General features: G+C 50.2%; 1 protein-coding gene across 10 annotated transcripts in view; it reads right to left on the bottom strand.

Annotated features, from left to right (window-relative positions):
• Positions 1 to 20,257, bottom strand: part of AGAP1 (ArfGAP with GTPase domain, ankyrin repeat and PH domain 1) — a 547,645-nt gene that overhangs the window by 141,723 nt on the left and 385,665 nt on the right. For 6 of the 10 annotated variants that reach the window (XM_053596986.1, XM_053596987.1, XM_053596985.1 and 3 more), the window contains one exon: positions 9,824 to 9,982. The exons of the other annotated variants lie outside the window; for them this stretch is intronic. In XM_053596986.1, the coding sequence (XP_053452961.1) occupies positions 9,824 to 9,982 (159 nt within the window). The remainder of the gene's footprint in view (positions 1 to 9,823; positions 9,983 to 20,257) is intronic. 10 annotated transcript variants of the gene reach the window in all.

The raw sequence follows: 20,257 nt of genomic DNA, 5'->3' as shown, positions 1-20,257 counted from the left end.
ATTCAAACAATTAGATCGCACAACACTGGCAGAGGCCTTGGCAACCCCCCTTCATGCACGGCCCACACCCTGACCCAGCAGAGTTACTGAGCAGCGAGGCTGTGACAATGAACTGGGCACGGCCCTGGGTGCTCAGGAACGTGGCAACAAACAAGGCCCTGAAGCCTCCCTTCTCGTGGAGTCTACATTCTTGCCCAAAACTACTGGTAAGAAAACAAAACCGGGTCACTTCAGACAGTGTCAAGTGCTAGGAAACAGTACAACACAGCAGGGTGAGTTGACCACTTTGGACTGGGCAGGAGACAGACATGAAGTGCCCAGAGTCAGCCAGGTTGCAGCACATTCCGAGGAAACACCGCAGCGGGAGGCAGAAGAGGTGTCTGGGCCGTGTGGGGCTGCCTGGCTGCACAGGCAGGTTCCAAGTAGAAACCTGGTGATCCGGGCGGATGACTCACCCCAGCTTTCAGCAGCGTGGCTGGCTGGAGCCGTGGAGAGGGGATAAGCAAACAGGGGCCATACCAGCTGGGCCCTTGTTGACCAGAAATAAAGCATCAGGAATATTCCACGTTCTGGGGAAGCCCGAGTGGTCGTGCCAGGAGCGGCAATCTGGTTCAGTTCTGGTCCGGCCGGTTCATTGTGTTATCTTTTTTTTTTTTGAAGATCAGTTTGGCTGTGGTGAGAAAGGAATTTTGGGAAACAAGAAAACGGGGCAGGAAGTGAGTTGGGACCAGCAGGCAGAGCAACAGCAGAACCAGGGTGTACACGGAAGGGGTGGAGGTAAGTGGGCAGACCCAGCGAGTGACTCTGCCGGTGAAGGTAAGGACTGCACAAGCCACTCTTCAGTGTTTGTGCCCTCAACTACTGGGAGGACGGAGGGAGAAAGCAGACATTCAGGATGAAACTGGCTGGAGCTCTGGACAGACACACTGAGCACGGGCTGTCCAACTGCCTTCCAAGTAGGCAGCTGGCGGGCACGCGGGCCGTGCAGGATGGGGTCATACTGGGGACATGACCTTGGGAGTTTCCCAACTTTAGGTGGATGGTCAGGCCTACTCCAGGAGGAGTGCTGTGAAGAAAGGAAAAGCCGCATTCTGGGCTCCTCTGTCACCGGAGGCCTGGTAGGGGAGGAGGATGACAGGAGGGGCAATAGCAGGGAAACCCAGACAGTGTGCTGTAGGAGAAGCCTGCAGGAGGAAGGGTCTCAAGCAGGCCGGGCGGCCAACAGGGCTCCCAGGCTGAGAAGTGGATCACCAGGGAACTGAGGAGGGCCCAGGACCGTTAGGGTGACTGCAGCCTTTGTGGAGTGCCAGGCGTGGAGGACGGAGGGGCTGGGGCTGCGAGAACGTGGGGCTGAGTAACTGGAGACACTGAGCACAGACACATGTTCCAGAAGGCGTGCTACGAAGAAGGCAAAGAAAGGCAGGAAGTACAGAGGCCGAGCAGGCATGCTGCGGAAGGGAGTGATCAGAGCCTGGGAGAAGCCCATGGCACAGGGTAGTGGGGGTACCTGTGGAAGCAGACTAACACTGAGAGTAGCGAGGTGGCAGGGAGCCCACCCCTAAAGCAGGAGCAGACGCCTGTGAGACACGTGGCGGGCAAGTGAGGGCCTCCCCTGCTTCCCAGGTGAGGGAGGAAGAGGGCCTGCACGTGAGCAGGAGAGCAGAAGATGGCAGAGGACAGAGGGGACACGGGCCCTGTGAAATGTAACACTGGACCATGTCACCATGGCCACTCTGTGCTAGTAAGAATGTCCTTCCGTCCGCGTCAACCCACTGTCCAGGTCAATTCTCTGCATTTGTACAGAATCAGGCCAATACCTCACACTTACGACCACCACTGCGCATAGCACTTAAGTGCCTCTAAACGACTCTCAACCCTGGGTGCACATTTGGAACCACAGGGGAACCTTCTGCTGCTCAGGCTCCATCTTAGGCCAAATGAGTCAAATCACTACCTGGCGACCCAGGGAATCGGTATTTTTGAAAATAATCCCCAAGAGTAGCCAGTTTGAGACGCCCCCGCCCCAAGCTCCTCATAGCCTTTCAGACACCCTTCCCCACACCCTGACCCTCTCCAGCACTTGTCTTGGGGGCTCTGGGCCCAGCCGGGTTTAGTGACTGCCACATTTGTGATCACTGGTAGCAGCGGCAGGTCCGCTGCTGGGCTGGCTGTGCCCCTGAACCTTGGTGGACGGGCTGCGTCAAAAGCACCTGTGGATAAACCACAGCTTTGGGCTGGCTCCAGTAACCTTCTCCCTGGCTTCCTTTTCTTTGGGAAGGATGCTTATTTAATTTGTGGAGCAACGTGGCAACAGCAGCTGGAAGGGAACCCAGAACCCGGTCCAGATCAAGTTTCCTGACTACAGCACCCTGAGGGTCTAGGCTGAGTAGGTCCTGGTCGTGGGGGATCTTGTCTGCACTGTGGTATACTCAGCAGCAAACTTGCTTCACCCACAGATTCTAATAGCATTCTCCGCCCTTATTAGGACAACCAAAGTGACTCTAGACATCACCAAATGTCCCTCTGGGGGACCCAGTCACCACCAGTTGAGAAGCACTGGTCTGGATGAAGCATGGTGGGGGCTAGAAGGGCTGGAGGCCTGGTCCAGCAGCAGCGTCCTCCTCTGCCGTCTGCTTGTGATGGTTTCTAGACACGAGGGTCACTGCCTTTGGGCACAAAAGCCACTGCCCCTGTTCTCTCATCGGCAGCACCCGACTGCTGCCTGTTCCTCCTGGTCAGCACCTGCTGCTGAAAATAGCTGATTGGAAGGAAGGAGGGAGACACAGCACCAAGTTACAGCACTTTGATTGGGAGGAAAACCCACCTTTCACTCCTGTGTCCAGTCACCCCAGGATGCTGCTTGCTTTTTCCTCGGCCACATGCAGAGAGAGGAAAGCAGGCTCTGAGCACAGAAGGGAACCGGGTCGTCCTTTTAATTAGGCTGGCCAGCCTGGTGAGTGCAACAGCCCCCCAGTGGTGAGACAAGCAGTGCCCAGCTTTGAGAGATGAGAGCCCAGGGGCCCTTTAACACCAAGCTAAGCTGAAGGTTGATGACAAACCCCAGGGAATGCTTTTTGAATGCCAGCCAAGATTTGGGAGGAACTGATAAAGGGAACTTTGGGATCGGTGGAAGGAGAAAATGTACATCCATATTGTGATGTATTTCCTTGAAAAGCAAGTGCCGTAAAAAGATGAAGAAATGTTATGATACGATGCTTTAATACTAAGCATTCACTTCTCCTTTAAAGCATAAGCTTTGAAATCAGAAAGACCTGGGTGTGAATTCTGGCTGTCACAAGTACGGGATGTTTCTCAGCCTCTCTGAACCTGTCATCAGACAGAGATGGCGAATCTCCGGCCACGAGCATCAGACACAAAGCCCATCACGAGGGGGCAGGAGACACAGGTCCCCCACCCCCAACTCCCCCAGTTAAAATCTTCCTACATATTTAGCCTCGTGGGCTGACACTGATGGTGTCACACTAATACCACCTCCTGGTCCCATCCTAAAACTGTCAGCATGACATCCAAGGAGGGCAACAAAAAGCTCCAAATACGAAAACCAACACTGGCGGAGTGACAGGCAACGTCCCGGGGACCCACAGTTAGGGCGTGCTGGCGGGGGTGCTGTGGGCTCCAGGGCAGGGCTGCTGACTCTTCCTGGGAAGGGAGGAGTGAAGGATGTGCGGAGTGGACAGTCACCAAGGCACAGCTCCCGTTCCTCTCCCCCAGTGTTATAACAGCCATGCAAAAAAATTTTAATGAGATAAAATACTTCAAAGTTAGCAAAAACTCAAATGCTTTCAATTCAGGATTGGCTATTTAATAACCACAGAGTCTGGTAAGGAGATACATGATGACGTGGTTAGAAGGAAACAGGGTTGAAACACATTCTTTTCTTTTTTGAGACAGAGTCTCACTTTGTTGCCCTCAGTAGAGTGCTGTGCCATCATAGCTCACAGCCCACCTCAAACTCCTGGGTTCAAGCGATCCTCTTGCCTCAGCCTTCCAAGTAGCTAGGTCTACGGGCACCTGTCACAATGCCCAGCTATTTTTAGAGATGAGGTCTTGCTCTGGCTCAGTCTGGTCTGGAACCCACGAGCTCAGGCAATCCACCTGCTTTGGCTTCCCCAGTGCCTGGATTACAGGCGTGAGCCATTGCTCCTGGCCATGAAACACATTCTTCTTAAAGTATCACCAGAATGGAAAAGCAAGTATGCCACGTACTCAGTGCTAACACGAAGCCAGTGGAAGATCTAATACATGCCCACATAAGAGCAAAGCTCAGTTCAAGTTGGGGGCAGTGGGGAGTAGGGAGGGGGAAGAGAGGGGACAAGGGAGAATGAGGAAAGGGATTGTGTGCTCCCACTTAAGAGGCACAACATAAAGATACAGGCACACCTCCTGGGTGCGGGGGACAGCTACAAATGCAAACACCGTAACCTAGTTGTTTGTACCCTCACAAAAATTAACCTGAAATTTAAAAAAAAGGAGGAGCAGCAAACCAGGACCAAGGCACACCCATACGCGCAGATGTGACATGCGTTGTCCACGTTGAAGGGCGAGGGGTGAACACGGAGAATACAGAGTCTTGTGCTTGACGCAGGCGAGGCTGCACAATGGCCTGGGGGAGGCAGGTGCAGGGAGGTCACGCTCACTGAGGAGTCATGTGACGAAATGCAGTGTGAATGGTGACGGCCATCAGCGCAGAGGAAGATGAACTGTGGGACTGAAGCAATCAGGCAGGGGTGGAGCTATCAGAACAACCCACAGTCCTGGGTGGGGGGAGTGTGGCTGCCACGGCAACAGCAACAGCTGGGGCTGACAGCCAAGGCGGGCATAGCGGGAGATGGCGGGGAGGGCCGGCCAGGCTGGCCCAGATGCTCAGGAAGGCAGCGGATGAACACAAGACCTGTGGCCTCTGCTTTGTCTGTCAGAGTGGGTGAGAAGCCTCAGAAAACGCACCCTGCCTTGAAGGGAGATATGACAACCACGTAGGCTACAAATGACCCCCCCAAGGCCTCTGCTACTCTTAGTGATGCTAACTTTCGGCTAACACTTCTGGAGAAAATTACCTATGGAGAAAATGATTAATCAAAAAAAAAAAAAAATTTACGGCCTTGCAGTAAGATTTGAGAAAACCCTCAGCCAATAGTTGTTGCAGAGATAATTGTTCTGAATCTATCAATAAACCTAAGCTGCCCCTTCATTGACTGCAAACACCAATTTCTTTCACCTAGGATTATAAGTTGGTGTCCACGGGCTCACGACTGCCATTACGGTGATAAACAGTTGAAACCACAACAGGATCTGACATGTAGATCAATTCTGGCTCCATAAAGAATCTACACAAGAGGTTCCAGGACAGGGATTTACAGCCACCAGTTTTTATTCTCTCTTGCTGCAAAAATTACTTCTGTCAAACACTTAGGAGAGTGAGAAAAAATGTAAAAAAATTAATTTTTCATGTACTCCGGGAGCAGCCTTTTTCAATGCAGAAGCTCAAGATGAATATGTTTCTACGTTTAAAAAATTACGCGGAGCAGTATGTGGTGCTCTGTGGAGGAGGGGCCCAGCCCTCCAAACTGCTCGGGAGCCAGCAGACGGCAATTTGAAACCCAGCACTGAGCTGTCTGGGTTTTCTCTAAGGGCAGATGTGGGTCTCGTGTTAGCAACGCCAAATTATATCAGACATTTAATTTTAAACCTCAGGTACTTGGATGTAAAACCTTCCAACAGTAATAGTCATAAAGCGGTGGGCATTCCGCTTCACAGGAGGGGGTCTTCTTTTCTTCTCTTCTTAATTTAACGGGCACCTCCTGTTTTGCAGGCAGCCCACTACGAAGGAATCTCTATAATCAGGAGTTGCTCGTGAGGGCTTGAAAGCAGAAACCCCGGGGGTACCTGTGTGTCTAGGGAGGAAGACTGTAAAAACTTCTCTGGAGCCAAAGTCTTAATTTAGGATTGACAAGGGGGCAGAGACACACTAAATGCTAATGTTGTTATTATTATTGTGGTGATAATGTGTGTTACAATGGGACGGCACATGCGTCAACATTAGGGCATCTGTATCAAGAGCTGCTAAGCGTCCCCTGTTCCTGATGCTCATACTGGGCAAGCTTTGTATGACTCTGAAATCCAAACCAGAGACTGGGCTGTGGGCACAGATATAAAGATTTTAAAAAGGAGAGGGCTAGTATCAACTGTGAAAGAGAAAAAGCAAGGCAAAAGACCCTTAATCAGGTTTGCATCTTCCGTGATTATTTCCCAAGCACTGTGGGCAATGTTTACGCCAAAGCCAAGGTCTTGAAATCCAGTCTCAAACAGGTTTTCTGGAAGTTCAGATTCCATGTCCTGGTGTTCATTAAAAGTTGCCAAGGTCTGGCGGCTTGATGAACTCATCCAGGATAGGCCAGGCTGATGCGAGCCAGAGGGAAGTGTGATGGGGGACGGTGTTCTCTGCTCAGGTGGACAGGAAGATGTCCAGGGTCTGGGGGAGATGGGGCTCTGCATTGTTAGGCAACGATGCCCCCTCACCCCCAAGTCTATGAGACCCAGACTCTGGGAGGCCAGGGTTTAGAGCAGTGTCCCCCTCCCCAACATCAGCATGCAACACAACCCCACAGAGGGCCTGCTACTTCACAGCTTGCTGGGACCTGACACTTCAGTTTTAGGCATGGGGTCTGCAGTGAGGCCTGAGAATGTGCCTTTCCAAGCAGTTCCCAGGGGCTGCTGCTGCTAGTCAAAGAAGCTCATCTCAAAAACCAATGCTGGAGAGTGAGGCCAGAGGCTCATCTCGAGAACCAAGGCTGGAGAGTGAGGCCAGTGGCTCATCTCGAGAACCAACGCTGGAGAGTGAGGCCAGAGGCTCATCTCAAGAACCAACGCTGGAGAGTGAGGCCAGTGGCTCATCTCAAGAACCAATGCTGGAGAGTGAGGCCAGTGGCCCATCTCGAGAACCAAGGCTGGAGAGTGAGGCCAGCGGCTCATCCCAAGAACCAACGCTGGAGAGCGAGGCCAGTGGCTCATCTCAAGAACCAACGCTGGAGAGTGAGGCCAGTGGCTCATCCTAAGAACCAATGCTGGAGAGTGAGGCCAGAGGCTCATCTCGAGAACCAACGCTGAAGAGTGAGGCCTGGACTCAGGCAAGTTACCAGGATGTGACTTTGGACAACCAACACTTAAACTTTCTTTGCTGGAATCTGGTTATCTGTGAAATGGAGCTGACAACGGGTTCAACTCTGTGATGATCCAGGGAGATCTTCCACATAAAGTCCTCAATAAATATTAACTCTGATTATTATTCCTCTCATTGTTTTCCTTTTCAAAAATATTTTGGGCATGGCACACTGAATTCGTAGGAAACGCAGGCGTCAAGGAAGCTCTGTGAGGCTGTGGCCTCCTACTTCTGTGTCCCACTTTGTAGTCTTTCTGGATCTCTGTTCTTTAAAGTGTCATCTCTAAATCTTAAGCGAGGGTGCGGGCGTGGCAGTTCTGGCCTCCCTGGTCCTGCTGCTCCCGGCCAACAGCTTCCACTTCACCGAAGGTCTTTGGCTGTCCCACATTTCCTCTTCCTCCTCTCTTGAGTCTTTGACCAGATTGCCCCAATGCTTATAATAACTTCCTCCTGCTGTTCTGCACATGAGAGTGGTTCTTTGAGCACCACAAGTTTGATTCTCTTGGGGAAGTTTTCCTTGATTAACTCTATCAGTCCTTAAACTACCTGTGCGCCCTGGGCCCTCCGTCTCACGCCATCCCTGGGCCCTCAGTAATTCGTGCTTCTTGTCTCTTTACTGGACCTGCCTGTGCCTTAATACATAAGAAATTGCTTTGTCAATATAGAAACAGCAGCCAAATGCAGGTGATGCTGGGCTCCTGGTCGCTTCAGACGGACGCAGTCCACATTTGTGGAAGGGGACTTCCGAGGAAACCAGGGCTCTGGAGATAACGCAGTCATGATCTGGCAGTGCGGGAATGCCTACTGTGTAGGTACAGAGCTGGACACAGGAGCTGTTAAGTAGAGGAAAAGCTATCCTACGAGTCTTTATCAAAGAGAGAAGCATGAAAAAGGAAAATGTGTATAGCATGGATTGAGATTAACATGCTACTTCAAATGGTTGCTGGGGCCTGCACCTTAGTTTTAGGTGGTGACAGCCTCTTGGGCTGACGGCCTCTTTCAGGAAACTGTTCGTCAAGTGCCCCCTCCAGAGTATAACTCCAGTAGCACAAAAGGAACAGACCCTAAAAGTGTCCCTTTCTTTGCACGTTGTCAGGGCCTCAGTGACTCTTGAAGGAGGAGAAGCGTGAGAGTGGAGAAGGCAGGGACTCATCCCTGACACCCAGGCACCAGGCTCTGGGGAGGCCCAGCCTAGAGCTCCCCATGCCCTCCAGCGCAGACTTACTGGATGGCAATGCTAATTGACAGTCAATATTTTAAAGTGTTTGATAATTAATTGATTATGTGAACTACTTGGGGTCCCTAAAAAAGTAACGGTGATAACAATAGTGGGTATTTAGTAAACAGAAGAAGGTACTATGGTCGTGCCAATGGTCAGTGAGTATGCAAGGGAGGGAGACCGTGTCCACTGAACGGTACAAAGACAGGATCACGGACATAGTGGGTACTGGCTCAGGGCTGCCCAGGTGGCTGATAAAAGGCTGACCACCAGGACCACCAAGCCTTCTGGGGCATAAACTGTAGGCAGTCAATTTATAATGACTTAAAAGTCCCCTTCGCTGAAGATCTCAAGGTATCCTGACTCCACAGTGCTGAGGAGGCTCCAGCAGACCTCTGCTACCCACCAGGGCGTCTTCTCATTGGAGAGGAAGGAGCCTTGGAGCTAGAAATGGGGCCATGCCGGGTCCCGGGCAGTGGGGCAACATTCCAGGGTCCGGTCCGAGTCTGGGTGTTGCCAGCCCCTCTGGGGCGGCCTCCCCGACTGCACCTCCCGTATGGTCTGAGCACGTCTTCCTTGAAGGATTTTGTGTGGTGGCATCTGCCAGGAGTGTGGAGTGGTGAGAAATAAGGATGATGTTTATCCAGAGCAAACGTCCTGCTGCCACAGCTGCGGGGCCTACAGGGAGGACCTGGTGCTGAGTCCTTTAATTAGGACAAATTATGCTGAGATTACTCCCAAACCCTGTCTGATGGATTACCCTCAAGTGGGAATTCCTTTAAATACCGGTGAACAGGCCACAGACAAAATAGCACAGGCATAGCGTGCGGCAGCCAGCCGGCGCCCTGGACTCCGGGTATGCCACATTCTCACATGGACACCAAGATAATTTCCAGTGTGCACATGTGTTTCCCAAGGAGCCGGCCATACTCCTCAAAAAATACCCCAAAAAACAGTGCTGGAGGAAGTCTAGGTCTGAGGGATTACAGAGGAGACTTCCCAAAATTTGGAGGGTAGGCCAGGAATTCTGGAAAACCACCAAGGGGCAGGAATCAGCCCTAACGATATAAAATGTGCGCTGACAGTGGAAGTGCAGGCCAGCCGTGTAGGGCAGTGTGATCAGGACACGGATCGTGTCATCGCTCAGCTCCACCACCTCCCTGCCATGTGACTCTGGGCAAGCCACTTGCCCCCTCTACAGCCTCCATTTCCAAACCTGTCAAGTGGATCAATTCCCTGCACTAACATGAGATGAGGTGGGCGAGACAGCTCCACAGACGAAAGACGAGACGAGTCGGGCTGGTGTAGTGGACCCCGGGTACTGCGCCCCAAGTGGAGCACAGAGCTTGGGTGCCACATCCAGCCCCTCGCTGACAACAGAGGACCCTGAAGAGGCTGCGGGTCCGTGGGGCTGTGCCCCCTCTTACCACTGCTGATGGCCGAGTTTGCAATGACCGTAGCCTCACTCCACTGGTCGGCACTGGACACTGAGTAGGACCGCTGGTGCATGCCGTCGGGTCGGCTGTTGAAGGAGACCAGGCTGATGCCGCTTGCCATCTGAGACCCAGATGCACTAGTGACATTCCCTAGGAATAAACAAGTCAGGTGAACACCACGGGGGACTACAGACCACAGAAGCCGGCGCATGTGTCTGGGGGCCTGTACGCTGGCACGCGACGTGCCTACCGCCAAGAGCTACCCTCAGCCTGCCTCCCGCGCAAACAACAGAAACAGGAAACAACAGCGAGAGGACATTCAAGAGGAGTGACGGGGGGACGCAGATCTGGACGGCGGCTGACAGAGTGACGTGAAGGAGCCTGACGCTCAGCAGGCTGCAGATAGAATGGCCCGACACGGACGCTCAACCCCACAGTGACCTCTGCACAAGGGGGGCTGAGGACAGAGACCCAGGCAGTCCTGAGAAAAGCAACAGCGTCCGGCAGGCCAGGGGCGAGACGGGAGCCTGGCCGGCCGGGAGGAGCAAAAGGGCAAGATGGAGGCCGAGACAGGAGCCCGGCTGGGAGCAAGAAGGCGGGACGGGAGTCCAGCCAGGAGAAACAAGAGGGTGAAACAGGGGCCCAGCTGGGAGGAGCAAAAGGGCGAGACAGGAGCCTGACCGGCCGGGAGGAGCAAGAGGGTGAGGTGGAGGCCGAGACAGGAGCTCAGCTGGGAGCAAGAAGGCGAGACAGGGGTCCAGCCGGGAGGAATGAGGGTGAGACAGGAGCCTGACCAGGAGGAGCAAGCGGGTAAGACGGGAACCCAGCCGAGAGCAAGGCGAGATGGGAGCCCAGCTGTGTCTCCTGATCAGCGCAACTGAAAATGATCACGACTGGGAGTCAACTGCCTGGTACCAGAGGATTATTTTCATGGTGAAGCCGCACTTTATGATCAACACAAATCAAAGTCCCCAGATGTGACACAGAGGGAACACAGACTCTTAAACCAGGTGAGTTTACTCTTAACCTTGAAAAGACAAGCAGAGGAAAAGCAGCTCATGGCTGCGATGAAAAATGATTCCATTGTATACTTAATGATTTGAATCAGTTGCTCAACATCAAAATGAATGATTATCTGGTCACCCCAATTTTAGACTCAAAAACATAATGAAGTGCCTTTCTCTAAAGCTCAGCCAGTCACACCTTGCTGCCAGTGAATTAGCATGTTAAGCCCACGTGCAGGTCTTCAGAGGGATTAGGGCTTTTTATTTTTTAACTTTCTTCCAATTGTCTTAGTTCAGAACTAATTAAGTTCTAAACTGTTTCGTTAGAAGTTTTTCACAGTACAAGATTTTAAATACGCCCATATTAGTAGTTCCCAAATGTGGCCAATTACCCGAATTTCCTGTGGAGCTTTTTACAAATAGAGGCTTCAAAAAATACAGATTTTGATTCAGCAGCTCTGGGGCTGGGGAGAATATGCATTTTCAAAAGCACTCAGGTGATGTGCTGAGCAGTTAGGGGTAGGAAGCAGGGCTCCCCTCAAACAAGGGACCCATTGTCATCCCGTGCAGGGTGGAGAGCCACAAAACCGTTTCCTGACGTGTGGCACGTGAGCAGTGCAACAAATAAGCGATTAACAAGAAGGAAGGGTTTAGCTTTTAAAAAATGCATTTCTGCCTTAAAAAAGGGATACCTGTTTTATGCTGCTGTCTGACTGGGTCTATTCTGAATGTCAAGAGGGAAATTATTCATAGGCAGGTGTACCTGACCGCAGGGAAGAGCCACCAGGGACGCTCCAGGGAAGGCAAGAATTGGCTGGCTACAGACCTTCCTACCTGAACTGCGGTCCTCGGACCACCAGCAAAACGTCACCCTGGGCATATGAGAAACACAGCATCCCAACACCTGCCTTTTAATGAGACCCCCAGGTGACCCATGGGCATGTTCAGGTTTGACTGGACCTGCTTCAGAGCTCAGATTAACTAAAACAACAAGCACTCAAATCAGAAAGTGACTGCTGAGATGTAACAGAAGCTATAACCAAAGCTCTTCACCACTGCAGACCACCGTCACCAAGGGTGTTCAGGCCTTGGCCCCCAGCTTGAGGGAGTCTGGAGGTAGTTTTCTTAGCCCTCACCTCCACCTCACGCAGCTCTTATGTTTGAAGAGCTGAATTTAAGGGCTTAGCTGAGCCCTAACACCCCAGAACGCCATTCTGAGTCCCACATCAGCACGACAGCCCCACACTTAACACCCTGACTCCCGAGCTTCTACCAAGCCTCCCAACAGCCATGGGAGGTGGGCTGGGCATCTGGCCTCAGCGGAACACCACAGACTCCTTTCAGGATTCTCCAAGTGTCACCTCGGAGGCCACCCTGCAGCTGTCTTCTGGGTCTGAGATGCTTGGGCTGGGTCCCTATTACAAAAGGGCACTCAGGTCCCACAGTGGAGAGCAGCCCTGCATAGCAAATGAGCTGCTCCCACCCGCAGGGGCACGGCCGGTTCTCCTTCTGCAGCCACGCCTGCTGTGTTCCTGTTGCACCCCTTCTTTACCCCGCCTGGGTCCTGCAACAGGTTCTAGCTTCTTTTGGCTTCTCACTGGGCTCAGCTGAGGGGAGCACCACAGGGGGATACAGAGGGAGAGAGTGAGACAGGGTCAGGACCTCACTCCCTCCCCAGGTAGCCTGGCTCTCTCAGCCCTTGGGGCCGTGGGTGGCCCTGGCACCACTTCTGCCCACCTGGTGCTGCATGGTCCCCTGTGCTTCTCTTCCCCATGGGGACTCTGAGCCCCCCCCCCCCCCCCCCCCCCCCACTGACGCAGCATTTGGAGAAGTGGCACCTCCTAAGAGTGGCTGCTGCGGCTTACTGGGCCAGGTCCTGCTGCCCATCATGGGAATCACAAGCAAACAAAGCTTTGGGATACTGCTGACATTTTTATGGTGGGTTAAAAAAAAATGGGAAAGGTTTGAAAACAGTAAAATCAATACTGCGAAGATAGACCTAGCTCTGCCCGGTACCTCCGAGCCCCTCCCGCCTGCAGACTGCCCCCAGGACAGTAGTTACAGTAGTGCAGGTGTCACTGACCGCTTGAAACAACTCCAGAAATGAGTGTCACCATGCATGTGATGGTGGCCAAATGACTCTAAAAGCAAGATAGGGGACATGTAAGATGTTCAAAGGGGGTAACTGCTGAAGAACTCTTCTTCTGTCTAAAGTTCTTCATCTTGAGACCGAGTGTCCCCCCAGGAGGACGGAGGGAGGGTGCTGCTGCTAATGTGTCTATGGCTGGTCCACGAGCTTTCAAACTTCAGGCAGTTTGATGAAATTCAAGTACAAGTCCAGTAAGTCCATGAAGATGCTGGCGGAGCTGCTCTGGGGCATGGCTCGGAGCCTATCTTCTGCCTCTTGGGAGGGTCTCTAAGGAGCCAAACTGGGGCCTCTGGGGTAAAGACCCCCCTGGCAGGACCACATGCTCCTGATATCCAGACAGAAGAATCTAAAACAGCTGAGCATGGTCCTTCAGAGAGCAGATTCTTCGAACGCTTCAGGCTGGGAACGTCCCCTCCTCCCAGCCACACTCAATTCCCAATTGTGGGACTAAACAGAAGCAACAGGAGGGAATTTTGGCCAAATCAGTGTGTGTACACGGACACACAGTTACAAAGTAAAATTTTAAATCCGAGACAGGGACTTGTGGCCTGGAGTCTGGCTTGAGCTTACAGATGCATTTTTGCTTAGCTGACAAATTGGGAGAGTTTATCCGAAAAAATCTACAGTTCCATCATCCCTTGGAAAGTGAGACCCTCCGGCAGCCATAGGTGCTAGGAGACAAGGAGCCGCCCTCTCCATCTCGGTGTGTGTCTGTGGGGCCTGAATCCCGCCCCGGCCCCAGGTAGGGCCGCCTCTGCCTCCACCTCCGCCCACTGCACTCAACAACCCGCCCACTGTGCTTCCACGGGGGGTTACTCTCCGTTACACATCTTCTAGAAATACGCGTGGGAGCATTCTCACTTCAGAAACAAAACAGTCCCAATTTTCTTTCAAGGGTATAAATCTCTTTTACGTATACTCATTCACTCTGTTTTCATATCTGTTAAATTTTTTCTGAAAAACCCAAACTAAATATGATGTTAGTAAACAAGTATTTTCTGTGACGATGCAGAAATAAATCTGTTTAACTGAAGCAAAAAAACCCACAAAGGGTAAGAAACATTGTTTCTGCCCTAAGTCAGGGGAGCGTCACAGACGCTTATGTTGCCTTTAAACATAAACGTACGAACACTTAAGTTTTGACTGTGAAGCAAAGTGGTGGCCCCGAGACTCAAGGAAACATCTGTGTTAGCTTAACGGGGAAGCATCTGTCCCTACGTGTGAGCAGTCTTGGCCAGAGGTTATAGTTTGAGGCATTTTTACCGAGTTTCAGTAAATCTATCAGATAAATAAGGAACCCTCAAAAGGTTAGGGACTATTTTTTAATAACTGTATACATTTCCAATCTGTCATGAGGACAGCAGGTTATAATTTCTTTTTTTTTTTTTTTTTTTTTTTTGTGGTTTTTGGCCGGGGCTGGGTTTGAACCCGCCACCTCCGGCATAGCAGGTTATAATTTCTAATGCTTATTTTTACACACACACACACAAAGCCTAAATACGTACTTTCATTTCTGTCCTTGAATGCCATTAATTAATTGGCCGAGTAATTCTATCCCTGTTTCTAGTCTTTTCTATGAAAACATCCAGCAATACCAGCCAGGTGTGCTACCACGCAGGCAGTTTCCAGCACTTCTAAAAAGACCATTCAGCATAAAAGGAAGAAGCTATGTTTAACATCACTTTATTCTCTCTCAAAGTACTTGAGGGCTGCAGTTTTCATTGAATGGTGATTCATTTCACGTTAAGCGGTTATTAATTAAGACTGAGGATCTAAAGTTCTCGTTTGTGACAGGAACCCATGACTTTAGCTGATCGCCTGAGAGGTAAGGATCTTGACATCAAGACCACCCACGACAACGTGTGCCTAAGCGCTGTTCTAAACGCAGTCGAGGTCAGCCAGAAAAGTACTGGAATCACACACTAGGCCTTGCTCAGCTGGAAGCAGCCCCACCCGGGTGTAGCCTCTGTGCTCAGCCATCAGCCTGAAGGGCTGGGGACCTACAGCCCCCTCGGCCACCAAGGGACAGTTCAGACACCTAGCTCTGCTGTACTGATGAGTTAAACCAAGTTCTCACACCTCTTCCTGACAGCTAAAGGAAATGTTTGTTTTTTTTTGCAGTTTTTGGCCAGGGCTAGGTTTGAGCCCGCCACCTCCAGTATATGGGGCTGGCACCCTACTCCTTTGAGTCACAGGCGCTGCCCAACTAAAGGGAATGCTTAAGAGGAGGCCTGAGCTCTTGCCACCCAAGCCAGGAGGATTCCAAGTACAGGATGGCTGGAAGGACAGGAGCCACACACCAGAAAGGCTAGGGGTCTGCGACGAGCACCCCAACCCCCAGGCCCAGTGCTGTCTGGGAGAGACTGCCTCTTGATTCTGTCCCACTGAAAAGCACAGCTGTTTCGCTTGAGAATTTCATCTGTGTGTCTGAGAGAGAAGCTATGAAGGTGGGATCTTTTGGATGGGGAAGAAGTCTTAGCTTCTCAGTGGGAAACTCTTTCTTTATAGGTTTATCTGTAAAAGCCAGAAGTTTCTCTTTCCTGGTGGCAGAGGTGGGTCTGATGACTGGTTCTAGCTCACCAACCTCAAGTCAGGGTCAGCGGACAGGAGGCCCTGGAAGGATGCTGCTGCTCATAGAAGCTAGGGGGACATCTGCCTGCCTTAGGGGTGAGTACAAGGCAGCGGGCTCCGTGCAGTGGGTCCTTCCCCTCTGCTCTCCTGCCCACAGGCAGCTTTCCATCAGTCTTGGCCTCTTCACATCCTGCAAACATAAACGTTGCTGCTATTCTGTTCTCTGTTATCTTTTCACAGACGCTGACGGAGGGAACGGGCTTGGATGACAGGAGTAGCGTCTCCCTTCTGAGAGCAGCTCTGCTGCTGTGTGGGATAATGAAGATGGTGTTGCTTTCCGAGGCAAAGGTTGCTTACATCCCATTACAAAGGGCCGGGTTCCTCTCCTACCAGGTAAGCCACTGCGTGTGCTGTGTCGCCCCACGGGAACTGGGCCTTGGGGAAGCAGTGTGTGGTGGTGCTGAAGCTCTGGCTTCTGCTGCTGCTGCTGTAATAAACTGCTGTTGTGTGGTGACCCAGGAGGCTCGTCGCCCACCGAACTGCGGCACGCTGACCTGCCAGCTCACAGGGAGAGTCAGACCTTCCTGGCACTTGCCGCCTGTCATAACACTGACCTGTAGCGCGCCTGCCTCTCGGCCTTGAGCCCCTGCTGTGCTGGACACTACAAAGGAAACAGAGTCCTGCCCTCAGCAAACCTGCAGGCCAGTCCAGCAGGGGAGCCAGTCAGTCCACATGTGCCCAACAGCAAGAGCCGCAAGGAAGGACGAGGGCAGGAGCCTACCCTGCTGGAGGCACGAGACCGGCATGGGCCCTGCGGATTGGCTTTAGACTTTGGAACTGGGCCCACTGCATAAAGGCGGGAGGTGGAGAAACCACCCTATACTGTCCCAGCACAGCCTCGACTGCCCTGCCCCCTGACTCACCAGACGTAAGGCCCCATAAGGGGTTTCCAATCCCATTTACTTCCTCCTCTCTCAGGATTCCTCTTCCCCTTTCACATCCTTCCAGATGGTAACCATACAGATGTGCACAAACAGGTCCACCAAAAAGCACGCCCGAGAATGTTCACAGCAGCATTACTCATACCAGCCCCACTCCGGGAGCCACTGAAACGTCCGTCAGCACAGGTGCGCCACGGCACGGGAACGGCACATGCCAGCGAGGACAGACGAAATGCTGATGGGGACGGTGACGGACATCACAGATAGGACGCCGAGCAAAAGATGGTGAACGCGATGGTTCTGACTGGTGGCACCACACTAGGGAAGAGGCCCATGGTGGCTTCGTGAGGGGGGCTGGCCACCTGTCCACTTAGATGTAAGTTTAAGGATTTTGCACGTTCTGCATGTGTATTATATCAAGAAAATTTTACCCCCCCCCCCAAAACTAAAATAAAACATCAATTGAATGGTTTCTAAATGTGGAGGTCAGGTCAGGAAGAGAGGGCCTGGGTTTGGGCAAGGAAACAATTTTAATGCCCTTGACGAGGGGTTTGGCCCTAGCAGTACTGAACGCTACCTTCCTTTGGACGGTGGTCACAAAAGGCCCTATTTGGCATTTGTCTTGGTATCTTCCCCCAAATATTATCTGCATTACCATGAAACACATGGTTGACTACCTGGCCCCTTGTGAACTCAGTTTCCTCAAATACCTCATCTACGGATCAGCTGGTGCCTGCCCAGACTGGCGGGGGGGCGGCAGCATTACCATGCTAATTCTCATCCTGGCAGCCCCTTGCCCTTGATATGGATATGTGTGTGTGCTGAGGCGCCTTGATTAGTGCAGGCTTCCATGTGTCAAAAGCGCCAGATCTTTCCAAAGAATAATTTCAGCTGTACTTATATCCCTAAAGTGTTGAGAGTTGATTTGAAAAGGCACTTACCTCCACCATATGCTATTTTTCTTTAAACAATTTACATTTCAAAGTGAATATGGCATTTATATCTGAACGCACACTGGTGTGTTGCCTGATCTGATCTCAAACGGGCATGAAAAAGATGCTGGTTTTCTATTGAACAGGAATGTTTTCATCCAGCAAATGACATCAAAGACAGATTTCTTCTTTTAAGTGATAGGCTTATTACATTAAAAATAGCCTGTCTGGATTTTTAAGAATATATTCTGAAATGATGACTTTTCATAGCGTTCAAAGATTCAACAATAATTTCCTTTAACATACAAAATTCTGTACGCAGTACCTTCCAATTTGGGTCTCTCTTCACAAACACGACTTAACTTTGCCATAGGGCTGAAGCGGGAACATTACCCTGGCATTTGACATAACTGGTTAAATAAGCCGCAAAAGCACATCAAGTGTTGGTGATGGGTCATGCTGGGGTTAAAAGTATTCTAAGAGAACCTGAGTGCAAAACAGATGTTATTTGCATCGTGGAACTGTATGTTTTTTTAAAAAAACAAACAAACCAAAATTACAGGAGTATGATTGATAGGAACTCACCCTGCCCCTTTAGAGGACTCACATTCAGAGACATCCAGAGTCTGCTTTTTGAGGTCCAGTCTCATTCATATACATACATGTCATAAAAACTCAGCGTCAGCAGCTACCTTTGGAACTTATAGCAGCACCACATCCTGTTCTGAGCATGCGTGAGAAAACCAGGTTCCCTAGAACTGCAGCTGGACGACGGAGGCCGTCCTAATGGTCACATCACTTCAAACTAGTCCTTCACCATCTGTTCTGGCCTCTAATTATAAACCCAAAAAGAATATAATTCACAACACTACCATTAAAAGTGAGATACAAATGATCTAGGTGCCTGTGAGTAAGGCCCATTTGTGTCAGTTATTTGCATTGGAAATCTGCCCTCCTTTTGCCATCCAGAATTTCAGGCTCAGAGGATCTTTTCCAAGGACACATCCAGTACCTTAAACACGCAGGCACCCAGAGTCTGCACCACAGGACGGGCGTTCTGGAGAACAGTGCGATTCAACACATCTACGGGTGAGACACAAACCTGGCCTTTCCCTACACTGGACTCTTGGTGTTAAGTACCTCCTGCAATATGTTTATCACAGAAAACAGACTGTAGAGTCCAGGACCAGCCGCAATGACAAATGTGACCACGGCAGAACACAGCACTGTGGCTGAACTCAGAATCCAGAACCTGGAAATTAGATAGTCAATGGTTCTTTTCTAAAACGTGTAATTAGTTAATACTTTTCTGGTTTTTCCCTATTTTAATCATCAAGTCAAGGAAAAAAGTACTGGGCACCTATTTTGTTATGTAAATTTCTTAAAACTTATTTTTCAAAATTATGCAGATACACAAATAATGTAAATGACATCTGGCCAAACTCCATCTAACAGAGCTCATCGTCGGATATTTGCATATATTTTTCTTAGTTATAGCCAGAGGAAAAGGTGTGATTTTATGTTACGCTTCTTAATATGATGTCCTAGCCTCTTTCTTATGACGTTACATAATCTTCATAATAATTTTAAATATGTAACATTTTGTTGATTTAATGTAGATAATTTATACTAGCATTTTCCTACTTCTGGGTAGTTTTGGTTGTTTCTAATTTTTGTTGTTGTTTTAATTTCACAACACCATGGATTACAGAGGTACATGTTTTGATTACATAGTTAGTTTTGTACACTTCAGGTCAAAGTCCCTTTAGCCAGAAGGTGTGCGTTACACCCTCCAGGTGTGAATCAACCCCAGCCCTCTCCCGCATACCTGTCTGACTCCCCTGGAGTATTGCTTCCCTGAGTGCATTTAAGTGTTGACTAGTTCCAATTTAGTACTGAGAACATGTGGTATTTGCTTTTCCATTCTTCTGATACTTCACTTCTAAATTCTCATTATCATAAACAACACTGCGAAGGACATCTTCTAATTTTAAATTTTCCATAGGACAAATTCTCGTAAGAGTTATTACTGGGAAAAACAGCACATATATCTTTCAGATTCACAATAAATGTTGCCAATTAATTTTCTTAATGACCAATGGCTAAAAGACAATGGAAGCTGGGCATCTCGAAAGCAATTCAGTCCATAATTTGTAAAACGGATAATAGTAAAGAAATGGTGATAATAATGATGATGATAATAAGCCCCATGTGGTTAATATAATGACCAAATTATGTAAAGCACTCTGCACACTGCAAAGCCTCTGCAGCTATCAGTTGTTAATCTCATCAACAGTGGGTCCTCCTTTTCTCTACAGTTTATTTTTTAGCAAAAGCTTAAAATGGAACATTGCTGATTTTGTTTGTCTGGATATTTTCCTTATGTTTTTCTCGTGATGGGGTCTCTTTACGTGTGAATTGTTCGTGTCACCTGCCTCCTGTCTGTCTGTTCTGGGGTCGGCAGCACTTTGCAGGAGCTCAGCCATTGCTCAGGAATATTCTTGGAGCACCTACTACCAGCCAGGGGAGCGCCGGCATCGTGCCCACTGAATTCCAAAGGTCTGATGATCGGAGTTATGCCAATGTTAGAGGTATAGTTTACAAAAAGAAAAGAGAGAAAGAAAAGAAAAGGACACGATGCACGTGGCGTCTAAAGGACATTACCTGACAGCAAGTGACGGTGAGTTAGAGAACTAGCATCCCCACTTACAACCCCTCGCTGGATTACTGCTCTATCTTGGGCATGGAGATAATGTGGCACGGGACACAATTCAAGAGAAAATATTAAGGACATCAGAAGGTAAGTTCTCATTCAAGTGATTGTATGT

The sequence above is a fragment of the Nycticebus coucang genome, chromosome 7, assembly GCF_027406575.1.
Source record: "Nycticebus coucang isolate mNycCou1 chromosome 7, mNycCou1.pri, whole genome shotgun sequence".
Classification (NCBI taxonomy): Eukaryota; Metazoa; Chordata; class Mammalia; order Primates; family Lorisidae; genus Nycticebus; species Nycticebus coucang.
This window is presented reverse-complemented; position numbering and strand designations above follow the sequence as displayed.